This window comes from Chlamydotis macqueenii, chromosome 16, assembly GCF_036417535.1.
Source record: "Chlamydotis macqueenii isolate bChlMac1 chromosome 16, bChlMac1.mat, whole genome shotgun sequence".
In the NCBI taxonomy this organism is placed as follows: Eukaryota; Metazoa; Chordata; class Aves; order Otidiformes; family Otididae; genus Chlamydotis; species Chlamydotis macqueenii.
Window position 1 is genome coordinate 8,753,572 of NC_141571.1, and position 20,257 is coordinate 8,773,828.

At 46.3% G+C, this 20,257-nt stretch overlaps 1 protein-coding gene across 1 annotated transcript; it reads right to left on the minus strand.

The window, feature by feature from the left end:
• Positions 1 to 6,267: 6,267 nt before the first annotated feature.
• Positions 6,268 to 19,642, minus strand: SALL4 (spalt like transcription factor 4). The gene is made up of 4 exons (XM_086760663.1): positions 19,573 to 19,642; positions 9,046 to 11,580; positions 8,050 to 8,357; positions 6,268 to 6,908 (listed from the first exon to the last, which is right to left on the minus strand). Exons 1-4 carry the CDS (start codon positions 19,640 to 19,642, stop codon positions 6,486 to 6,488), a joined length of 3,336 nt encoding a protein of 1,111 aa, XP_086616789.1. The 3' UTR covers positions 6,268 to 6,485.
• Between the last annotated feature and the right edge of the window lie 615 nt (positions 19,643 to 20,257).

The window sequence follows — 20,257 nt, forward strand, 5'->3', positions numbered from 1 at the left end:
ATTTTGTCAGTTAAGACTGAAATAATTGATGGGGGAACAGAAAAACATTATAATAGATAATGAGGAAATCTGATTTTTTTCCAAATCTGGATATCATGAGTTGAGACGAGTGGAGTACTTCTAATACATACAGAGTTTTTAAGTACCCCAAGTCAGCAAATCACCTGCATGTGTGCTGAACTTTAAGGACCTATGTAGCCAAACAGGTTTCAGGGAAACAATCCGTGAGTCAAAAAAAAAAAAAAATTACAAAAAAACCAACCTAACAAAATTATGTTTGGTATTCTGAACATATAGACTGCATGGAGACAAATTTTTCAGAAACAAATTTACAAAGCAGATCTGCAGGACCATAAAAGGCTGTTAAGCCAATTCAGTTAACTTGATTTAAAAGCATCTTCTGTCAACATGTACATAGGACTGCAAAGCCATTGAGGATCTAGGAAAATAATATGCATGAAAGATTTCAGCACATATTCTATAGTACTACGCTAAAAATCCAGGTTATTTGTCAGGTAGTTATTTACCCCATATATTCCTGCATCATCTTTCTGTCCACAACACACCATGTTTTGTGCACCTGGCCCTCACATTCTCATGGGTTCACAAACCAGATGCTTTGACTTTTGGTCTGCTCACAGTTTGTTTTGTTTTGATTTTTTTTCCTGTTTGAGTTTTGTTTGGTTGGGGGTTTCTTTGTTTGTTTGGGGTTTTTTTGTTTTGGTTTGGTTTTTTTTTTTGTTTTTGGTTTTTTTTTTCTATTATTTATTTGAAAGCTTAAATAAGGAAGGTGATTGAAGTATAGAGGCTGTGGTCTTTGTATTTCACCCCATTCTTCCCTTTTGCTCTTATAGTTCTGGGTATTGCATTGACATTACGGACAGTAGCTCTGCTTTTCCTCCATGTATTTACATTCTATGTTTGACTAGAAAAAGTATGTATATAAAATACTGCTAAGTGCTGTGCATCTTACTTGATTTGGTTTTTAGTTTTCTGTAGAGAGACACTTGTATACAAACCTTTAGTAATGCCTGGATTTTGCCTAAACCAAGTATTGGAAAATAAGGCACACAATGAGATCCACCTGTTCTCATTCTGAATCAAGACTTTTTTTTTGCATGAAATAATTGAATCAGAGAAGTTAATCTTTGTACTGCAAGATGTGACAACCAGAGAGGCTAATAAAGAATTTTGAAAGGAGAAAGACGCTGCTTTAGATTGGCTGGGACGTCCAGCACATAATTCAGTTATAATAGGCATTAAAAAGCGTGCTTTCCAATAAATCAGCATCTGTCAGCTTCAAGTATCAGTGGTACTAACAGAAATCAAAATGCTGCAAAAAATACTGCCCTTCATAAGCAATATCTCAAAGTGCAGAAAATAGACAATATGATAATGAAATAGATAACATGATAATAGGCAGGATTGTGCAATTGCCCTTTTTTTCCTCTGCTTCTGAGTTGTTTCCTGTCCTGCTGTGGCAGTGCAATGAGAGATGCTTTTCTAGGTCAGCGATGAACAAACACACGCGAGTCCAGTGCTCACCCACACAACACTGATGCAGAGCGCTCACCGGTCAGCGCAACCGGGGAGGCTGTGGGAAGCACTCACAGTGAAGAGCCCTCTCATCTGAGCACACAACACAAAAGAGTCTGAGAAAGCCTCCGCACCAAAGCGGTAACCTCATGGGGTCACACAGGTACAAAGAAGGCTTTCTGCCTAAATTGTTATTTTGCAAACAGAAGCCATCATCTTTCTCAGTTCCAGACGTACTGCAAACCCTGCAGTAAGCACAATGGTTTTCAACAGGAAAAAAAATACAAATTAATGTGATACTCATCCCTTCTCCTTTGTTTCAGCCTCTCCCTGCCCTCCACTGAGTCAAGCACTCAGCCAGATCCTCACTCCTCTGTGGATCCAAGCTCCAGGGTCATTTAAACTTTGCTCCAGGTTGAACTGATCAGCAGCCCCAGGAAGGCTCCCTCCTCCTCACTGCCAGCGCTTAGAAAGGCAATTGGCTTCACTGAGCTCAGCCCAGAGAGCTGATCAGCTACATGGTTATCAAACTCACCTCTCAAAGTTCCCACTTTTTGGAAAGTTTTGAACAGAAAGGGTAGGTCAAAATAAATCTTTCTTTAGAGGAATAGAGGTAATGCATTAAGGTAAACTTAACACACTTTTTTTTTTTTTTTTAAACGCAATACATCTTTTAAGTTCAAATTTAACATCTTTAGTAAGACAGTCTTTACCTTAGCTGACGCAAGTAAACATGCTACTTCAACAAAAGCAACAGCCTGGATAAATCCTCTGCGATGAGCAAAGTAAGCAGTAATAAATACGAACAGGAGAGTCCTTCAGGCGAGAAGAGAGGCTAACGAGCAGCGACAGTGCACATACCGTGCTCACTTCTGCTCTCACACCAGTGTAGCTATATCAGCTTCGGTACACTTGTTCCTAATTTACATCAGTGTAAGGAAGAAGAGAATCAGCTGTCTTTTTTAATCGTTAAGATGCAACTGCTGTAAACTGTATACACTTGCTGGTGTGGTGAGTTCCACCACACTGAATTTCAGGTGTTGGTTCAGCTCTCATGCATGGGAGAGTAACTAATTCCCAGTTCTGCTTGCTTCAGAAACACAGCCCCCCACCCAGCTGAAATATCCAAATATCCCTCTGGCACAGCCCACTTTCTGCTGTGGGGACAGTGGTCAGATAGGTCCTACTCGTTCTTCAAGTTTTGTGATAAGATCCGTGACTTGCCCACAGCAGCTTAGCTAGGGACCCTGCCGCGCTCCAGCTGGGAGCTGCCTGTCCCCGAGCTGTGAGATACAGCTTTGGGCACAGCGAGGGCTTGGCACCACAGCCTGGAGAGTAAACCCTTGCAGTGACTCCGTGCCAAGTCACATCATTCCACTGTCACTGCTGTCCACGTGGCCAAGGCAGGCTGGATCTACCCAATTCCCCTGAGCAACCCTATGCTGCAGGGTTTAGCACAACTATTTGCCAAAACCTCTTGTTGCTCTGGTTTCCCAGCAGCTTTCTACTCTAGACTAGAGCTCTGGCTTTAACTAACACTCCTTCCTCATCTGCCCTTTATTTCCAACCAGTGGACCAATACAGTTAAAGAAAGCAGAGGTCTAAATACATAATTACATTCTTATAGATGGTCATGAAAATGCAATCAGAGCTCCACAGCTTGGCACCTTTTGAGGTAAAGCTGTAATGTGAACTCAGCCCTCATGCGACAAGCTCAGAATCTACATTTAAGAAATAGACCTCAAACCTCAGGAGCTGTTTGGATGAGGAGAGATAACAGATACTACCAAGGTGCAAAGCCCCAGGACAGCAGGTTTTGTTGGCTTCCTGCTAGCAAAGCTGCTTATTTCCTCCTGCTGCCAACATAGCATTGTGATGCCACTTGGTATCAAACTATCAGGCTTGTTATCACAGGCTCTTTTAAAGCCAAGCCACTTTTTCACAATAGCCACAGTTGGCCTATGCTGGAGAACAGATTTCCCAGGTGTGATCCACCTCTGCTGTAAACCCAGTACCTCCTCTTTCCCACATTGCTCCCAGTGCTGCCGCATTTCATCCTGCAAGGGCAGCATGTCCTGTACAGGGTGCCCAGCACCACCGGCGTAAGGAACCAGCCAGAAATCCAACCCCAAGTTTGAAGGGATGGAGCAGCAGCTCTGGCAACAAAGTGATCCAGGCACCCAGAGCAATGCTGCTCTCGAAGCAGGTTATACGCTCAGTGGCTGCGAACAACACCCACACTAGTATGAGCATACAGACTATAGTTTATTTTCGCTTATTACCACTGAGACACCTCTTGCTAAATTCCTCATCCATCTTTTGGTTTCCCTGAGCAAAGGAAGAGTGATGTCTTCTCTTGCCCCACATACTTTGCCTTCTGGATCTGTAGTGCTGCTTTTAAACAACTGAGTGCTCTGTGTAGATGAGTTAAGTGGTACATGTTTTCTGCCTTCCTGCACATCCACCCATGTGTTGTTCCGTTCCTTTGTTTATTTTGCCCACCTTCCCAGACCACCCCATACCTGGTCCCACCCTCCCATTCTTTTCTCATTCCTCTGGAGCTTGTGCCAGAGCCTAGGGAGCAAGTGGTTCCTTTCTGCTTTTGTCCAGCCCCAAGCACAAGTGTTGTGAAAGGGGCACCAGGATCAGGCAGCAGGGGGTCAGGCACGGATGTTCCCTTCCACTTGTTGGTAGGGAAGGGCTCCTACTTCAAGGTAGACTGGTTCTGCACCATTACATGCATTCACCAGTTCAGGTTCTAAGTGTCAGAAACTCAGAACTCTTCCATGATAATCAGGGCTGTTTGCAGGACTCAGTTCTCCTTTGCTCTTTAGGGGAAGTTATTTATCCTTTTTCAATGCAGCCAGCATCTTCAGGCACGGGCAGTTTGATAACTCGGTATTCCTTTCCCTTTCTAGGGTGCTCACAGTACAGGAATTACTGCACATATTACTGTCATGCTGTTCTAGTGTGGGAATCAACATGCCTGGCAAGTACCAGTCCCTGTATCAAACCCCAGCTGTTACCAAGAAACTGATCTAAAAGACTCCTCCACTGCTACCCAGTTTCTGTTGTTTGAAGTAACAAACTGAAGCATAACCCTAGATCACAGATTTACAAACTCACTGGAGTGAAACAGCATGCTGCCTATTGAACTCATCCTTCACAGCAGACAAATGCTTTGCCAGAAAAAGTTAAGCACTAAGTGTGAAAAAGCCATCCCAAAATTTATTCTCAAAACGTCAACAGAAATGCATCAGTAGATACTCAAAACTACAGAGTTCTTAAAAGTCATACATTCACAATGCAGAAACTTGACAATTGGGATGCCTTTTGCATGGTCTATGTAACAATATCCATTTTACAGTGTAAACAGGTACTGGTATGTTCTTACTTACAAGTCCAGCAGGAAAGGCACAACTCGGCATACAGAGATCATAAGCAAGAATCAGGTGCAACAACATTACACAAACTTTTGGTAATTTGCATTTTTGGGGCCTTCCACAATGGAGACCGGACTTGATTTCCTGCAGTCAGCAACTAGGCTTCTTTCCATCGTTCAGTCCTTCCATACCAAATGCTCGCTTTCCAGTCTGGTTTAGATCCCACGACACACACAGTTCCAGCAGACGTTAGAGGAATAGTGAAAGGTCAGTCCAGTAAGTCTTCAGGTGCTTCCACTAATACATCAGGTTTTGGTTTCAGATAGTGCATGGAAAGCATCTGCTTAAATCTCAGTTCATTACAGTGGTCATTAATAGAAAAATAGACACTACAACTACAAAAGGAAAAAATGAGGTAGATAACTTAGAATCCAGATGACTATCCCAGCAACCTTCATACAATACACATGGATCATTAATTACCACTTTGGTAGAATGCACGTTCACAGACCACCAAGAAACTTAATGACCGGAGTAGGAATGCCATCCAAAAACCCACAAAACATTTAACCTAAGCATGAATACTTCATATTTAAATACAGGTTTACACAGACTGATCTTCTAAATTACCCAAATGAAAAAAAAAAAAAAAAAAAAAAATCTCTTGCTAAGGAAACCAGTTCCCATGCCTAATTGCAACAGTCACCTGAGATTCCTTGCAGAGCTTTTAGACCTGACTTCCCAAGGCAAGTCTTCCCTTTCAAGAGAGGAAAAAAACCAAAAAAGTATATATATACATACCCACCCATGCTTGTTTGGGGCTCACGGTATTGAAATAAAACATCTAGGAAAAACTGCACATCTTTGGAAGTCGGAGTTTTGGCACTATATTTGAAGGACTGTCCTAGTAGTAGTATTAAATAAGCAGCAGTCAACAATACAGAGAATTAATTCCTTAGGAGCAGTGATTAAAGAAAAACAACAACTTTCTTTCCATAGAACTTCTGAGGAAAAAAAAAACTAATTAAAAAAAAAACCTGTAGTTTTTAGAGCCATTATAGTAAAAAGTACATTCAAGAAACCACACAGAGCCAAAAATCCAAACAGAAAAAACTATTTCTAAGAGGGTGGCAGACATTCTATGATATTTACCCGCATTAATAGTTTTCATTTCTCATCAGTAAATAGAAGCTTTTCCATCAACAGTAGGTTGTGTCCACTCTATTCAAAACCCCCCAAGTATTTCACTCTAAACAAAGAGGTAAATATTCTAACCTTTGGAATTTCAAGTTGTAGAAACTTCTGTAAGGCTGTACACATTAAAGTCACACGTAAGAACTACTTTGCAAGACCCGCATCTTTCCAAATAGAAGGAAATCCTATTCTTTATTATTTACTATTTGCAAAGCAATATCATGATTGTACTCTGGGCAACTCTTACAAAGACAACCATAAAATCATTTGCACGTCAATAGGAAAATAGGAGGCTGAAGTGGAATCTCTTAAAAATATATGTTTGTGTATATATATATTTGTTCTTTCTGTACGTCAACTTCACTAGAGTTTTTAACTAACAGCAATCTTGTTCTCCTCCATGAAGTGAGGGAACTGGTGTTTTGGCACATTGTCTCCAGCAGCACCGCTGGCCTTCTCTGTGTCAGAACCAGTCCCAGACTGGGTCCCGTCTACTTTGGAGACCGTAGCAGTATTTATTGCTGAACCACCCCCGATGGTGACTGGAAGGGTAGGTAAGCCACCGCTCTGGATCACCGAGATCTCATTAGTCTTCATTGCTATGCCATTGCTGAGTACCGCCGCATACTGATTCCATACTGTGGGGTCAATGCTCACTGAAGGAGGCATTATATCCTTTGGAAACATTTCAGATACCTTCTTGGGATCATTCCCCAGCAGAGCCATGGGGTTATCAATCGAAAGCCTTCTTCCTCGCCTGGCAGAGTTATTCCACATGTGAGTTCCTACATGGACCTTCCAGAGGGCGGGGGGGAGGGAAGTAGAGAATCATTAATACTGCAGTTCTTTTACGGTATACCAAAGTTCTACTTTGCTTACAGTGAAATTGCTCAAAATAAGTCATGTATGTTCCATTTGCAGTCAGGTAAGTATTTACACTGCCTAGTTCTTGTCCTTGTTCTCTTCCTGGCATGTTTATGGTATGGTATAATTCTACTGCCCAACATCACCACGGCTCTCTAGTGTTTAGTGTTAAGTGCTGTAGGATTGTGTTTTTACACTTATTGTATGTGATGCTGGCAAAAGTGCTTCTCTCCTCCCCAAAAAAATAAAAGCCACATTATTTGCTGTGAACAGACTACATTAAAAAAAAAACAAACAAACAAAAAAAAAACCCCAAAAAAACAACAACCAAAAAAAACCTAGTTAATGCAAAAAACTCACCAAGAAATTTGGAAGAGAGGTTACAACTAAGCTAAAGTCTTCCACACCACAAATACACTGCTAGTGCTTCCAGTAAGTGACTGTTCACAAACTGCAGAGTATTTTCCCTCCCCACCAGCATTTATACAAGAGGACCGAAGAGCTTGAGAAGGTTCTCATGGGGGGTGAGACACCTCTGTGCGAGTGGGGAAGCTGTGAGTCCCTTACAGGGCAAATGGATTAATCTGACAATAAGGACAGACTGCAGGACTTCTTCAGCAAGTGCTTAAGACAATCCCCAAATACTCTGTGCCGTCTCAGGATTATCCTCTCAGTTTTATCCCTCCTCGTCCTGCACGGTGTTTCAAGCAGTGCAGTGCAACGCATGTATTCTGAAAGCATCATTTTTTAGCATTCAGTCTGTGAAGTGTTTATTTCTTGACACATCCAAATCCAAACAAAAATAAAGCCATCTGCTTACTAAGGGCTAAGCCTTTCCTATTACCCACAAAGGAAAGTCAAGGACAGTAGCAAAGACTTCTGCAGGCGATCTCAATACAACTACTTAGCAAGTTGTGTGAATAAACTCAGGAAGGACAGACAGAAGTCAAAAGGTGACCATTTGAGGAAATCAAAGTTGTCCCCAAAGGCAGGACAAGTATTAGCAATAATCCTTCCCACTCTGGTATGACTTTCCCTGACAAAGGAGATAGCAACACAAGTGATGACTTACCTTCAGGTTTCCTTTTGTTGTAAAGGCTCTTCCACAGATGGTGCAGGCAAACGGTTTTTCACCAGTATGGGTCCGTTCATGAATCTGAAGGGCACTGGCAGAGGAGAAGTTCTTCCCACACGTAGTGCAGATGTGCTGTTTGGCAGGACGGCAGAATTTTGGTCGTGGCACAAGGAGAGGGGCAACACCAGGGGAGAGAGCTGGTGGGCCAATGAAATGGCTAGTGCTAATGGGACGGTCGCTGGGCATCTCCATTTTTATGAGGGCTGGTGGGGCTCTAACAAAAGCAGCTGGAATAGTACTTCGACCTGGAAAGAAAGCAAAGATAACGTTTATCCCAATGTCCTTCTGCTTCCAAGCTTAAATCTGGCTAAGATACCAGAGGCACTGTTTTTGGAGCTGCATGTGCCTGAAGAGCGTGTCTGCAAAGCTCTCCAAGGACACATGGTAGGGCTGCTATTACACTTTGCTAGGATGTTCTGAAATAAATCAGATCATCCCTGTTTTTGTTGGTGAGCCCAGGTGTTAGGAAGTCTCACATCCAGATCAAATTTAGTCAACATCAGCCTTAATGTTAAAGAGCTCAAAAATCCCTCAAAAGATTCCAGAGTTTTAATGCCACACTCTGGGGTTAAGCATTTTTCCATGAAACACAAAGATGAATCTTTAGAGAGGTATAGGAAGATATCAGGTGAGGCCATGAAATATAGTAAGTGCACAGACTATTTATTTTAAGCTCCTCTATGCTTCCCCTTGCAGGAGATGACAGTACTTGAGACTTTGAATTTTGCTGAATTTTGAGTCTGAGTCAGAAAAACTTTACAGGGCTTATGCCCTTATCCTAATAGAGGAGAAAGAAGAGGGGAAAACTGAAGAGGTTTTGACTCCTGTTGGTCCTCTTAGAGATTAATTTCATCTAGTCATAGATATCATAGATATCATAGGATAGTCCTACTACCCCACCCCAAGTTATTGCCGGCATTTCATGTTACTCACCATATTCTCCATTTGCAAAGTGTAACCCAGGTTCTTCTTTAATGACCTTTCGACCAATATTGCCATAAGTTAAATCCAAAGCACCGACGACCCCTTCCATTTCTGCAGGAGCATTCTCAGCACCCTCTGATTTATTTCCTGCGCCTGTATCTTCTTGATTGTTGAAGCTAGGTGACTTTGACCTTACACTCTCAGCTTGGCTGTTGGCTGGGGACAGAGCCTGGAGGGATGCAGACTCGGAGGCAGCAGGACTCCTGCCATTCTGATAATCTGGATCTCCTGCCACAGAAGACGAATCATTTGTCATGCCATCACTTTCTGCTGAGCCATTGTCACTAGACTTCAAGCTGCTTTGCCGCTGCAAGTTCAAAGCAGAGTTGACGATCTTCATTTGACTCTCCAGTGCTGCCATACCAGAGAAGCCGGATGCCGTGGCTGGCGATTCTGACTGTGCATCGTACAGAGCAGGAGGTTTTGAAGAACTCCTAGGGCCGTCCTGAGAGTCCAGGTCCTCTTCCATCTCTATGCTTTCCACGGTCTCATCTGGGCGACTGATGTCTCCGTTCTTCTCAGACACAGTAGGATCCATATCAGTACTGTCGCAGGTGTTTTCCGGCATTGGTGTATTGGGTATTTGTCCCCCCATATGCATGCGGATATGCTGCTGCAACACAACTGCATTTGTAAACTTCTTCTGGCAAATAGGACACGAATGTTGCATCTTCAAAGGAGTATTGGCCCGGTGGACACCATAATGAGTTTTAAGGTTCCCTTTAGTGGAAAAGGCACGGCCACAGATTTTGCACTTGAATGGCCTCTCTCCAGTGTGAGTACGATAATGCATTTTGAGTGAACTCTGGCAGCTCAGCACTCTGTGACAGATTAGGCACTCGTTGGGGTCAGCAGTGGATTTGTCGATATTTTCGACCAGTTGCTGAAGCTTTGATGTTTCAGAGCCTTGCTCATTTGACCCACTTACATGGAAGATGCTCACACTGCAGGTAGCTTGTGGCGAACTCAAGCTCTGCTCTGTTCCTGACTCATGACCAACCGCCCCTGAGGAGGAAGAGCCACCCTCACTTTCTGGAGAAGGCCTTGACTGCAGCTCGCTTGACAACGTACCAGGCAGAGACTCCTTGATGCCTGCTAGGTTGGAGATGGTCTGAGGTGTGCTGGTGGCTGCAGAGGTAGGCAGGGTTGTTAGGAGAGGTTTGCTATCCACAATTAGGTTAGACTCATCCAGTGGCACAGACATCCCATACGGGATTCCAGTGCTAGTGGGAACATTGTCCAGGTGCTCAGGAACCGGGTAAGGATTCATCTTTATGTGGGGGTATTTGTCTTTGTGACGCTGAAAATGCACTTTAAGGTTTCCTTTGGTTGTAAAGCGGTTCCCGCAAATATTACACTTGTAGGGTCTTTCGCCAGTGTGGGAACGGAGGTGAATCTGCAGGGCACTGTCATTCCCGAAGACCTTGCCACAGAATTTACACTTGTGTTTGAAGAACGGCTCCTCTGCATTCGGTTTGCTTTCAGACACGCTAATATTGGGAGGTTTTCCCTTCCCCTTCTTTGAGGAATCTATTACAGAAGAAACGGCCGAAAGCGGATTTTGGAAGATGACGGAGTTGGAGGACTGAGGTAGCAAAGGATTTGGGAACCGAGAAATGGAGCCAGGGAGGCTTCTGCTTGCCTCTGGCTTCAAGGGGAAGGAGGAGGAAAGCCCAGCAGCCAGCGAGCTGGCGGCTGCAACGCCAGTGTTAGAATGAGGTAGTTTTCCTTGCTTCAAGGATTCCAGTGATAGGCTCTGGTTTCCAGCTTTTTGTCCGATTAAAGCAACAGCAGCCGACAGCTGCTGAGACATGTGAGCGCCCAGAGCTTTTAGTGGATCAGTAGCAGCTGCTATGGAAGGATGTAGGGCATGGGGGGCCATCATGGCAATCTGAATGCGGATTTGCTCCGTCAGCTGAATTTGCTGGAGTTGCTGCTGCTGCAAGCACACGAGCTGCTCCAGGATCATGGGGATAGCATTAAAACCAGCTGCTGAAGAAGAGATGGCATCGGAGGTCCGCTGGTTCACAGCCACTTTAGTGCCACGTATCGTCTGCAAAGTCACATTAGTGTTTGGTACTTTGGATTTTGGTAGATAGCTTAGCCCAGGAGCCGCAGGCGTGACTGGGGGTTCTATTTTAAGGAACATTGCTCCTACCGACTCAGCATCCATTTTTCCGTCTCTCTTTTCCATAGAACCAGTGCAGCCCTTTGTCTGAATGTCTTTGCGTGTCCTGCTATCCACTCGATCGCTTGGAAAGCTCCCTAGAGAAGCTTCAGAGAAGCCTTCAGGGGGTACTGTTCCCTCACTGTCATTCATGATCAGAACAGGTGGATTTTTAGTGCAATTTTTCTTATGCTCAAGGAATTCGGAGAGATCAAAGAATTCTGCACAGCATTTCTCACAGATTTTTGTTTCCTCCGTGCGACACCTTTTGGAACTCATTTCACCATCTCCGTCACCTGGGACGCCTTGTGGACTCCCTTAAAATAAAAGAAAGTCACGTTAGTAATAGCTAGATTTAGCCTGAGTATTTCCTTTTCTTAAGATCACTGACTTCACCCGAATTTCGAGTTAAAGATGCTGGAGTTGAGTTTGCAGATCGATCTTAAGTCCTGCTCTTTCTTTTACTACCAATTCATCTGCAGCCCTGAAGAAATCTGCATCTTGGTTCTGTTTTCAATAAAAACAGTAATATAAAAGGGATCTCACAAGGCTCGATGGAAAGCGGTTTATCACAAATGCCTTTACCCAGACAGGTGGAAAGGGAACTGCAGCGAGCCAACTAGCACCTGCCAAACTGCTTACAAGGAACGCGGCCCAGGGAAGACAGAGAAGGCATCGCAATGCTGAGCAAAACATCACATAAGCCCATTTTGCGTTTGTACTTCAGTTTGTAATCCTGACTTAACTATCTCACAGAAATTCATACAAGATTGTTAAAACAAGAACTTCAGAGCAGTTCTGAATTGTACGCTGATCTTTAAACGACATTCACTCCAGAGGGCTGACAAAAGCAAAAGTAAGTCTAGTATTAGCTTTTAAATACTTCAAAAGCACGCTCACATAAAAAGACAACCTCTAAAAAGCCACAGTAGTAAAGAAAAGATGATTAACTTACAGAACCCCACACATGGGTAGGAGCCTACGTTGATACTGATGGTTATTAGAGAGCGACGCAACAAGTCGTGCTTGCAAAGCACGCGAAGCCGTTTCAGACCTGCTCGGGACAGGGTGTTGAGCTGCATCCGCAAACCACCCACATTTAGGGAGGGGGAGGGAAAGTGAGGCTGGTCTGCAAGTCCACTCCTGCCCTTCCTCCACCACTGCCCCACCAAGCATAAGTTGCACAAAGACACAAAAAAAAAAAAAAATCATTCAGGGAAATATCAGAATGGTAAGAGTGGTTAAGAGAAATGTTAAACCAAAACAGGATGTTTTTGCTCAGTCTAGCCATCCTTCAAACAACAAACTTGCACCCAGCTCGAGATGGCCGAGCGTGTAGGGCAGGGCAGGCAGGAGTGGTCAGGAGCTGACCGGGAAGCAGGAAGGGCTGCGGATGCATTACAGCCCCTATCAGGTGAAATCTCCTGTAACTCACATCAACCGGTCCAGTTTTGATGGGTGCCAAGGGTGCAGTAACCAAGTCCTTCACCTCCCACACTGCAGCCCTCAGCCACAACTCATCATTTGTATGACACGAGACCTTTTGTAGTCAGGTCCTGCATCTCCAGTAATTCGTCTCAGGGCTCAGCTCTGGTTCCACGTTACTAGCCCACACCATCCTACAAAGGGAACCGAAGGCTCTGCAAGCACAGGAGCTATTTGCGGCTTTCATTTTCAAGGTGTAACTGAACCACACATCTGATACACGTGTATATCCTGTACATGGCAGGGTGGAGGGGAAGCCTGTCCAAGCGACAGGTCAAGCACGTTGACTTACTGTTGTGGGGTAGTGTAAAAAGAGGATATTGCAAACCTTAATATTTGTGAAGTTAACAAGGGTATTATACATATATCCAACAAACCAAACTTCAACTGTTTAATGTTGAGTGACAGCAAGTTTATTCTTAGAAACAAACAACTTGATCAATTTTAAAATGCCAATATCATAGGCCTGTTACGCTACGGTCTGCAGAGCAGTAAATCCAAATGTGTATGTATGGAACTCCGTTAATCACATACACTTCAGGGTTACAAGTCCTTGAACAGGGAGGAAGGTGCTCTCAACATAGCTGTGATCAAAACCATTTGGATTCCTCATAACTAAACAGGGAAAATTAAATACTTTTCCCCCCTGCTCCTTCAGTCCAAACAACTTCCACAAGTGAAGGAAACTTGAAGAAGAGTATAAGCATAATTTTAGCATACATTTCCCACCCCAAGTATCATTACACTGATGCCTCTAAAGTTAATTTAACTCTGTGGAAAAATATACAGAGAAACCTAGTCTGCAGAAAAGTACAAGAAGTACATGATTCAGAACTTGGTCAATAAATAGGGCCAACTGAGGTCAAGAATAGATGTTTAATTTAAACTCATCTTTGCAAGAGTCTGAGCAGATATAAGGGGAAACAAAGCACCGGTGTCAAAAAAAAAAAAAAAAACCAAGAACTTTCCGTAACTACGCTATACACTGACTCAAGAGGTCTTTACTTGATTATTTTCTAAGTATTTCCATCCATTCAACAGGTATTTCACAGAACAGGCCAAAACGTCAAAACCTCCTTTCTGAATGCTTTACATTTAGAGCTTTAACAGTCCAGTCTCCCCAAGCTAAACTATACCATTTCCCTACGTTGCAAAGTGACCTTAGGTTTTACTTCAGAAAGCACAAAGCCCTTTCTTCCACAGCCTCTCCTCCATGAGCACACACATTTCACCTTGCAGTTTGCACCTCTGCTGTGGCCATGCAAAAGGCTTCAAGTGGACTAGAAATGGCTGCATAAAAGACTTTTTGCCCATGCCCCCAAAGAGATATTCCAGTGTAACAAATCCTCAAACTTTAACTGCTTCAAAGCATCTGCTCGTTTATCTCCCTTCCATTGATAGCACTTTGCTTTTCCACTGATGAGACCACACTAAATTCAAAGCCCACTTTCCCAATCTCCAGCACAGCCCATGCTTCTAATTTTCCTAATTCTAAGGAGCTCCAGAGGTGACTTTTCTGGTCCTAAGCACCAGTTGCTCAGAGAAAGAAACTCCAGTAGATTGAAGGCAGCTGTGCCCGCAGCAGCAGCCAGGTTAGCAGCCCTGCCCCTGCCACTGTCACACAGTTTAGTTTCCAGTTCCTGTGTCTGACAGTAAGGCACCAGCTCAGGACTCCAAATAAATTCAATTCTCAGCTTGTACCGACTTGCTGCATGACAAGCAGGGAAGAGTTATGCTTTATTTTCCCTTCCACCTTAGAAAAAGTGAGTACAATAGCTTCCCCTATCTCAAAAAGGTTTGGTTTTTTTTTTCTTAAAGATACAGTCAGTAGAAGCACCACGCTTGGTTATTGTGTAGTAGCTGGAATAACAAAGGAGCAATTTACCGTTTCTTCAAATACTCAACAGCTTTTCTGCAACTCTTCATCTTGATTTCTAGCTCCATCCTCTCCCCAGCCTCCAAGGAGCACCAAGTGCCTGCAATCACAGCACCTCACTGACCCAAACCCTGCCGTCCTCCCCCAGCAGTTCTCACTGACATGAACTTAACGGTCTGAAAACGGGGGGGGGGGTTGGGGTGTGGGGGTTCTCTGCAAAGAAACCGCCCCGTGCAGCCAGCTCTGTCCACATACTGTATAAGTATTTACCGAGGAGCAGAGAGCCCTGCACAACAATTGCTTCTGCACTTCACTTAACCCTCTCCAAAGGCTTCCCAGGGATAGGACTTCTACTGTGGTTTTTTTTTTATCTCCCCACCCCCGAATTTCAGGAATGTTATCTCTCAGCATCTAGTTATCCAATAAGTTAGAAGAATGTAGTAAACCCAGCAGGGGGGTTAGATTGAATCACTGGCAAATGGATGGAAAAAATCCACTATTGTGTAGGACAAGGCGGTCATCAACAAGGAAGGCTGATAAAATCCACACAGCTCGAATTAATTTTTTTTGAGAGAACCAGTAAAAGAGGAGTGAAATAAGTCTTGCCTGGTTTGATGTGATTTCAAAAAGGGTGCTGCTAGTTTACCACCTATCTGTGCAATTAGCAACCTATTTTTTTTTTCAACTGTGATAAAATTATATTTCACTTCAATTGGGAGGAAATGATCAGAGCTCAAGCTTTCATCCCGTATTACTTCCCCCCCCCCCCACAAGAGCTCAATATCTTTGGTGAGCTTAGTTTTCCCACAAACTACATTTGATCAACTTCTTTTATTTTAACATTAATACAACCATGCACTTGCCCAGTAAAAATTAAGGATTTAGGATTAATTAGAAAAAGTAATGATTAAGGATAATCATTAAGAATTAGCAACTATCCACTCCAGTCCTAGACGTGAAAACCTCTGCCATCAGCTCCCTGTGCTTCTCTCCTTGATTTCTTTGTTTTATTGTTGTATTTTTTTTTCCTCCCCCTCCCCTGTTCCCAGCTGAAGAGCTAGGGCTTCCAAAAACTTTAAACTGTCCAAAACTTCCTTTCTTCCTCCACTATGAAACGCCACTTAAAACATTTTATTTAACGATGGAAAATCACTTCCTTTAGGTAAGCAGAACACCCGACTGACTACTTGCAGAAATATTATTCATCAGCCGTTTATATTTTCTACACCAAACTTATCAGCAGCATTTTTCTACCCAAGAATGAGCCAGAAACGTGTTACACCTAACAACTGGGGCTTCACGTGCTTTCAGGTTCTCTCAAGGCTTGATTATATTTTTATTATCTACCTACTGATTCACCATTTTGATTATCCACCTACCGATTCACCCTTTTGATTATCCCCCTACCAAAGAGAAGGGAGAGAATACTGTGAATAAACGCATCTGAAGAGCAAAAAGCGTTAAAACACGCAGGAAGAGTTAAGATCAGAGGCACCGGCTTCACAGGGAGGGCACGGCAGGGGCGGCAGCCCCGCGCTCCCCGCACCATCACCCTCCTGAACTCGTTTCAAAGTGGTCCAAACAAACAAAAAACAAACAAACAAAAAAAAAACCAAACCAAACTAAACAAAAAAAAAAAAAAAAAAGAAAAAAAACCAAACCCACAAACAAAAAACTCCACAAAGGAAAAAAAATAAAAAAAAAAAATCACTAAAACACACCCAAGCCGGACGCCGTGCGCAGCCCCGGACGGAGCCCGGGCGCGGGGCCGGTCGGTGGGGGGCACTCACGGCCCACGCCGCCCGCCCGCCCCCGCCGCTGCAGCCGGGCGGGGGGAGAGCGGGGAGCGCGGCCGGGGCCCCCTCCCCATCCACCTGAGCCCAAACAGCAGCGCGGCCATCACCCACAATGACTTTTTTTTTTAAAAAGAACAGGGTAATTCTCGATCCTGGAACAAGGCAAAAGCAGCCCTTTCCCCCCAGAAGCAGCAGCGACCACCCGCCCTCGGCCCTACCTGCTCGGCGGGGCCGGTCCTCCCACCGCCGCGGCCCCCCGACCACACTTAACACCAGTACAGTGTTTAAGACCGAGCTAAACGGCCCAAACCCCGCTGCCAAGGTCAATTGCATGAGAGTCCTAATTGTGAGCCTGACATCAACTTACCACCCGCAGCAAGCAGGAGGAGGCAAAGGTTAGAGCAGCAGCTCTGTCAAAACGTCACATGCCGCCGAGCCCGGCGAAAGGGCTCCATCACTACAACCTATATAATGTTTCACTTACGTAAAAGGAAAAACAAGCCGGGTATCGCCCCCCAACATCCCCCCCCGCCCCCGGCTCCCAGGCACCCTCTCACCCCATGGCACGGGCTGGGGATGCTCCCACCCCCCCACGCCCCCGGCCAGGCTAACCCCAAATAAAAATGATATAAAGAAAACCACCACAAAACTTGGGCTTTCCTCGTCAAACACCCGCCCCTCTCCACTTCAGCAAAGCTCAAAAGCACGAACTGGCGATTTAAATGAAGGAAATCTTCAATTTTACCCGGAGAAAAAAAAGTTGCAGTTTGATACTGTATTTTTCGGAATGAATCACGTTTTTAATGGCAGCGATCCAGCACAATGGGCATTTTCAACCCCTTTGTGAAAATGCTAATTTCCAGTATGTAGTATTATCCTCCAGCGACCACCTGCTGATTTTTTGACCTGTTAATTGATCACCAGGTTTGCAGAACCGTTTCTTAACGCGCTGCATTGTTCGCAGAGGTGGGTCCCAAATCGCTTTGCCAAAAAAGGGAACACTTGCAAAAGAGGCGATAAGGGCTGGATTTTATTATTACGATTATGTCTATGCTCGATAAGGTCCCTGCGGTATTTCGACTTTGTTAAGCCGCCTCATCGCTCGTTACCCCCGGGCACACCTGGAGCGGGGAGTATCGAGATTATTTGGGAAATTTGCGGGCGCTAAGAGGCATCGGAACCCCGATTTTTATTTCGGGAAGGAGAAACGGAAACCACGCGGGACCCCCCCACCGGCCGGACCCCGAGCTGTCCATGAGCCGCAGCCGGGGGTCCCGGCGGGGCGCGGCCGCGGGATGGCAGCACCGGGCCCCGCTGCCCCCGGCCCACAATAGACGGGGCGCATCCCTTCCACTCCGCCCCGGCCTGGTCCCCCTGGCCTGTGCCACCGCCGCCCCAGCTCTCGGAGGGATTTTTCATCCAGGGTTTTGTTGTTAGAAGCGGGGGGGGGGGGGGGAAAGACCCAACAACAACAACAACAAAAAAGCAGCTGGCCATTGCCCCGCAGAGCTTGGTGTGCAGCGATCCTCCCCTCCCCGCACACCCCCCGCCCCACGCGGGCCGCATCAGGGGTTTTTAACCCTTTTGTTCCAAGCGCGGACCCGGAGGTGGGTTTCCAGCAGTGGGTAGAGATTTACATGTGGAAACATCACCTCCATCCCCCAACCCCACCGTAGGCACAAAGGAAAACAGTCATGCATTAAACATGGGATTTATTGCCTTCTGGCCAGCTTGCTGTTTCTTAAGTCACCATTAACCGGACCCAACAATTGCACATTTCGACTCAAAGAAGAGGGAGGGGGGAGGAAGAAAAAATTAAGAGCCCGAACCTCCCGCGGGCTGGGAATAAGCAGCTCCTGTAAGGCGCGCTGGTAGCGATCAGCTCTAGGGGTGGAAAAACCCCAAGCAAAATCAGCCCTTGAGGAAGGCAGATAACCCAAAAAAAGTTCTCGGGGGACACAGAGAAGTGTTTGGGCACAGCAACCACAACAGCCCCTAACACACGCAGCCCAGCCCAGCTCACCGCCGGCCCCCCCTCCCCACGCGGGACGTGCCCTCCCGGCTCCACTCTCGTTTCGGAGCGTAAAGACGGGGAGGCAGGGTGGGGAAAACCCGCACCGGAGCCCTGGCAGCCGCAGCCCCTCCGCAGCAAGCCCTGGCGGGGCGATGCGGCTCCGTCCAGGACAGCCCCGCAACCCCGACCCTTCCCCACTCCCGCGAGTGTGTCCCCCCCACCCCCCTTCCCCTGCACGCCCACCCGCACCGGTAGCTCTGGGCTAATTTGAGCGCAAATTTATCCTTTCCTCTGCCCTTAGCAAGGCAAAAGGCTGCGAGCTCCCCTAAAAGGAGGGACGGCGAGTTGCGGTAGCAAAATCCACCCCCTCCCGCCCCAATACAAAGCGCTCACGCACACCCCACATTAGCTCACCGGAGTTATTTTAGGAAGTCGGAAATCAAAGATGGCTGGAGGTCAAGCTACAAAAGGTCCAGGGCGATTGTGATCTCCAACAAAAATAGTCCGAGCGCTTTTTTTTTTTCTTTTTTTTTCCTAAAGCCCCACAAAAATCTTCACCTAACTACCGAGAAAGTATTCAATAGATCGGGGGAACCAACCTCAGGCCATTTCCTACCCCTCCGGAGACTGTTCGTAACTCCTTCCTCTCTCCCTCCATTCTCCCCCCCAACCCCAAATCCCCTCCTTCCTAGGGAGGCTTTGGGGCTCACCCCCCATCAGGCTGCAGCCCCAGCGCGGCGGGGCCGCCGCAGCCCCGCGCCCCCCACGCGTGACCCGGACCCCGCGGGACCGGTTGGGTGGGAGGAGGGTGGGGTGTGCGGGGCATTGGGGGGCGGCAGCCGGGCAGAGCGAGGGTCTACTCGGGCAGCACCGCGCAAAACCGAGCCTCCCCACTCCCTCCCGGGAAAACTCGAGTGGCCGGTGCCCCGCGGGACAAACCGCGTTGGGGCTCCGCAAGGGCGCGGAGATTTAAATGTCCCCCGAAAAAAAGCCTGCGAGGAGCAGGAGGTCGGGGGAAGGAGCGGAGGGTGAAGCACGAGGGTGGAAAAATCCCCCCCACCCCCCCAGCAAGCGCCCCTCGCCGCCTCCGCGCACCGGGAAAGTCGGGACCGCGGCTCCGCGCCCCCTGCGCCCTCACCACTTGCAGCATCTGGGGGCTGCTCCTCGGAATTGATGTGCTGGGGCTTCGCCTGCTTCCGTCGCGACATGGTGCACCAGCATCGGGAGCAAAATAGTAGCAATTATTTTTCCTCTTCACAACAAATTCCTAGAGTTGGGAAATTACCCCCATTGGGCGGAATGCGCATGTCAGAGTAATTATGATTATCAATAATGCATTGCGATTTATCATGGGTCCCTGACAGCTGATTGGCCTGAGTCCAAGGGCTCGCAGATTATTCAAATCAGGGCCATTGATCCGGGCGCAGCGGGGCACGCTGGGCCATGTAGTCCCGGCCCGGCCCGGCCCGCCCGCCCGGGGCACAAAGGCTGAGCCCCGCCGGGGCCAGGGGCCGCCCCCGGGCAACAGCGGGGGCAGGAGCCGGCATTGAGAGTAAACAAACAACCCGGCAGCCCGGCTTTCCAGGCTGCTGAGGGACAATACCTTTGTTATCTCACCTGCGCTTTTTATATTGTGCTTTAAAGACTTTTTTAAAAAACTTTTTTTTTTTTTCATCCCCTCCCCAAAGCAAGCAGAAGCCCCGAACAATGCTAATTCTTTCCTTTGTGGCTAGATAAGGTGGAAAAGCACTGATTGTCCGAGTGGACGAGGCTGGTGGCGTGGGCAAGTTAAGGGGCTTTAAAAGCGGATCCAGACGGCACGT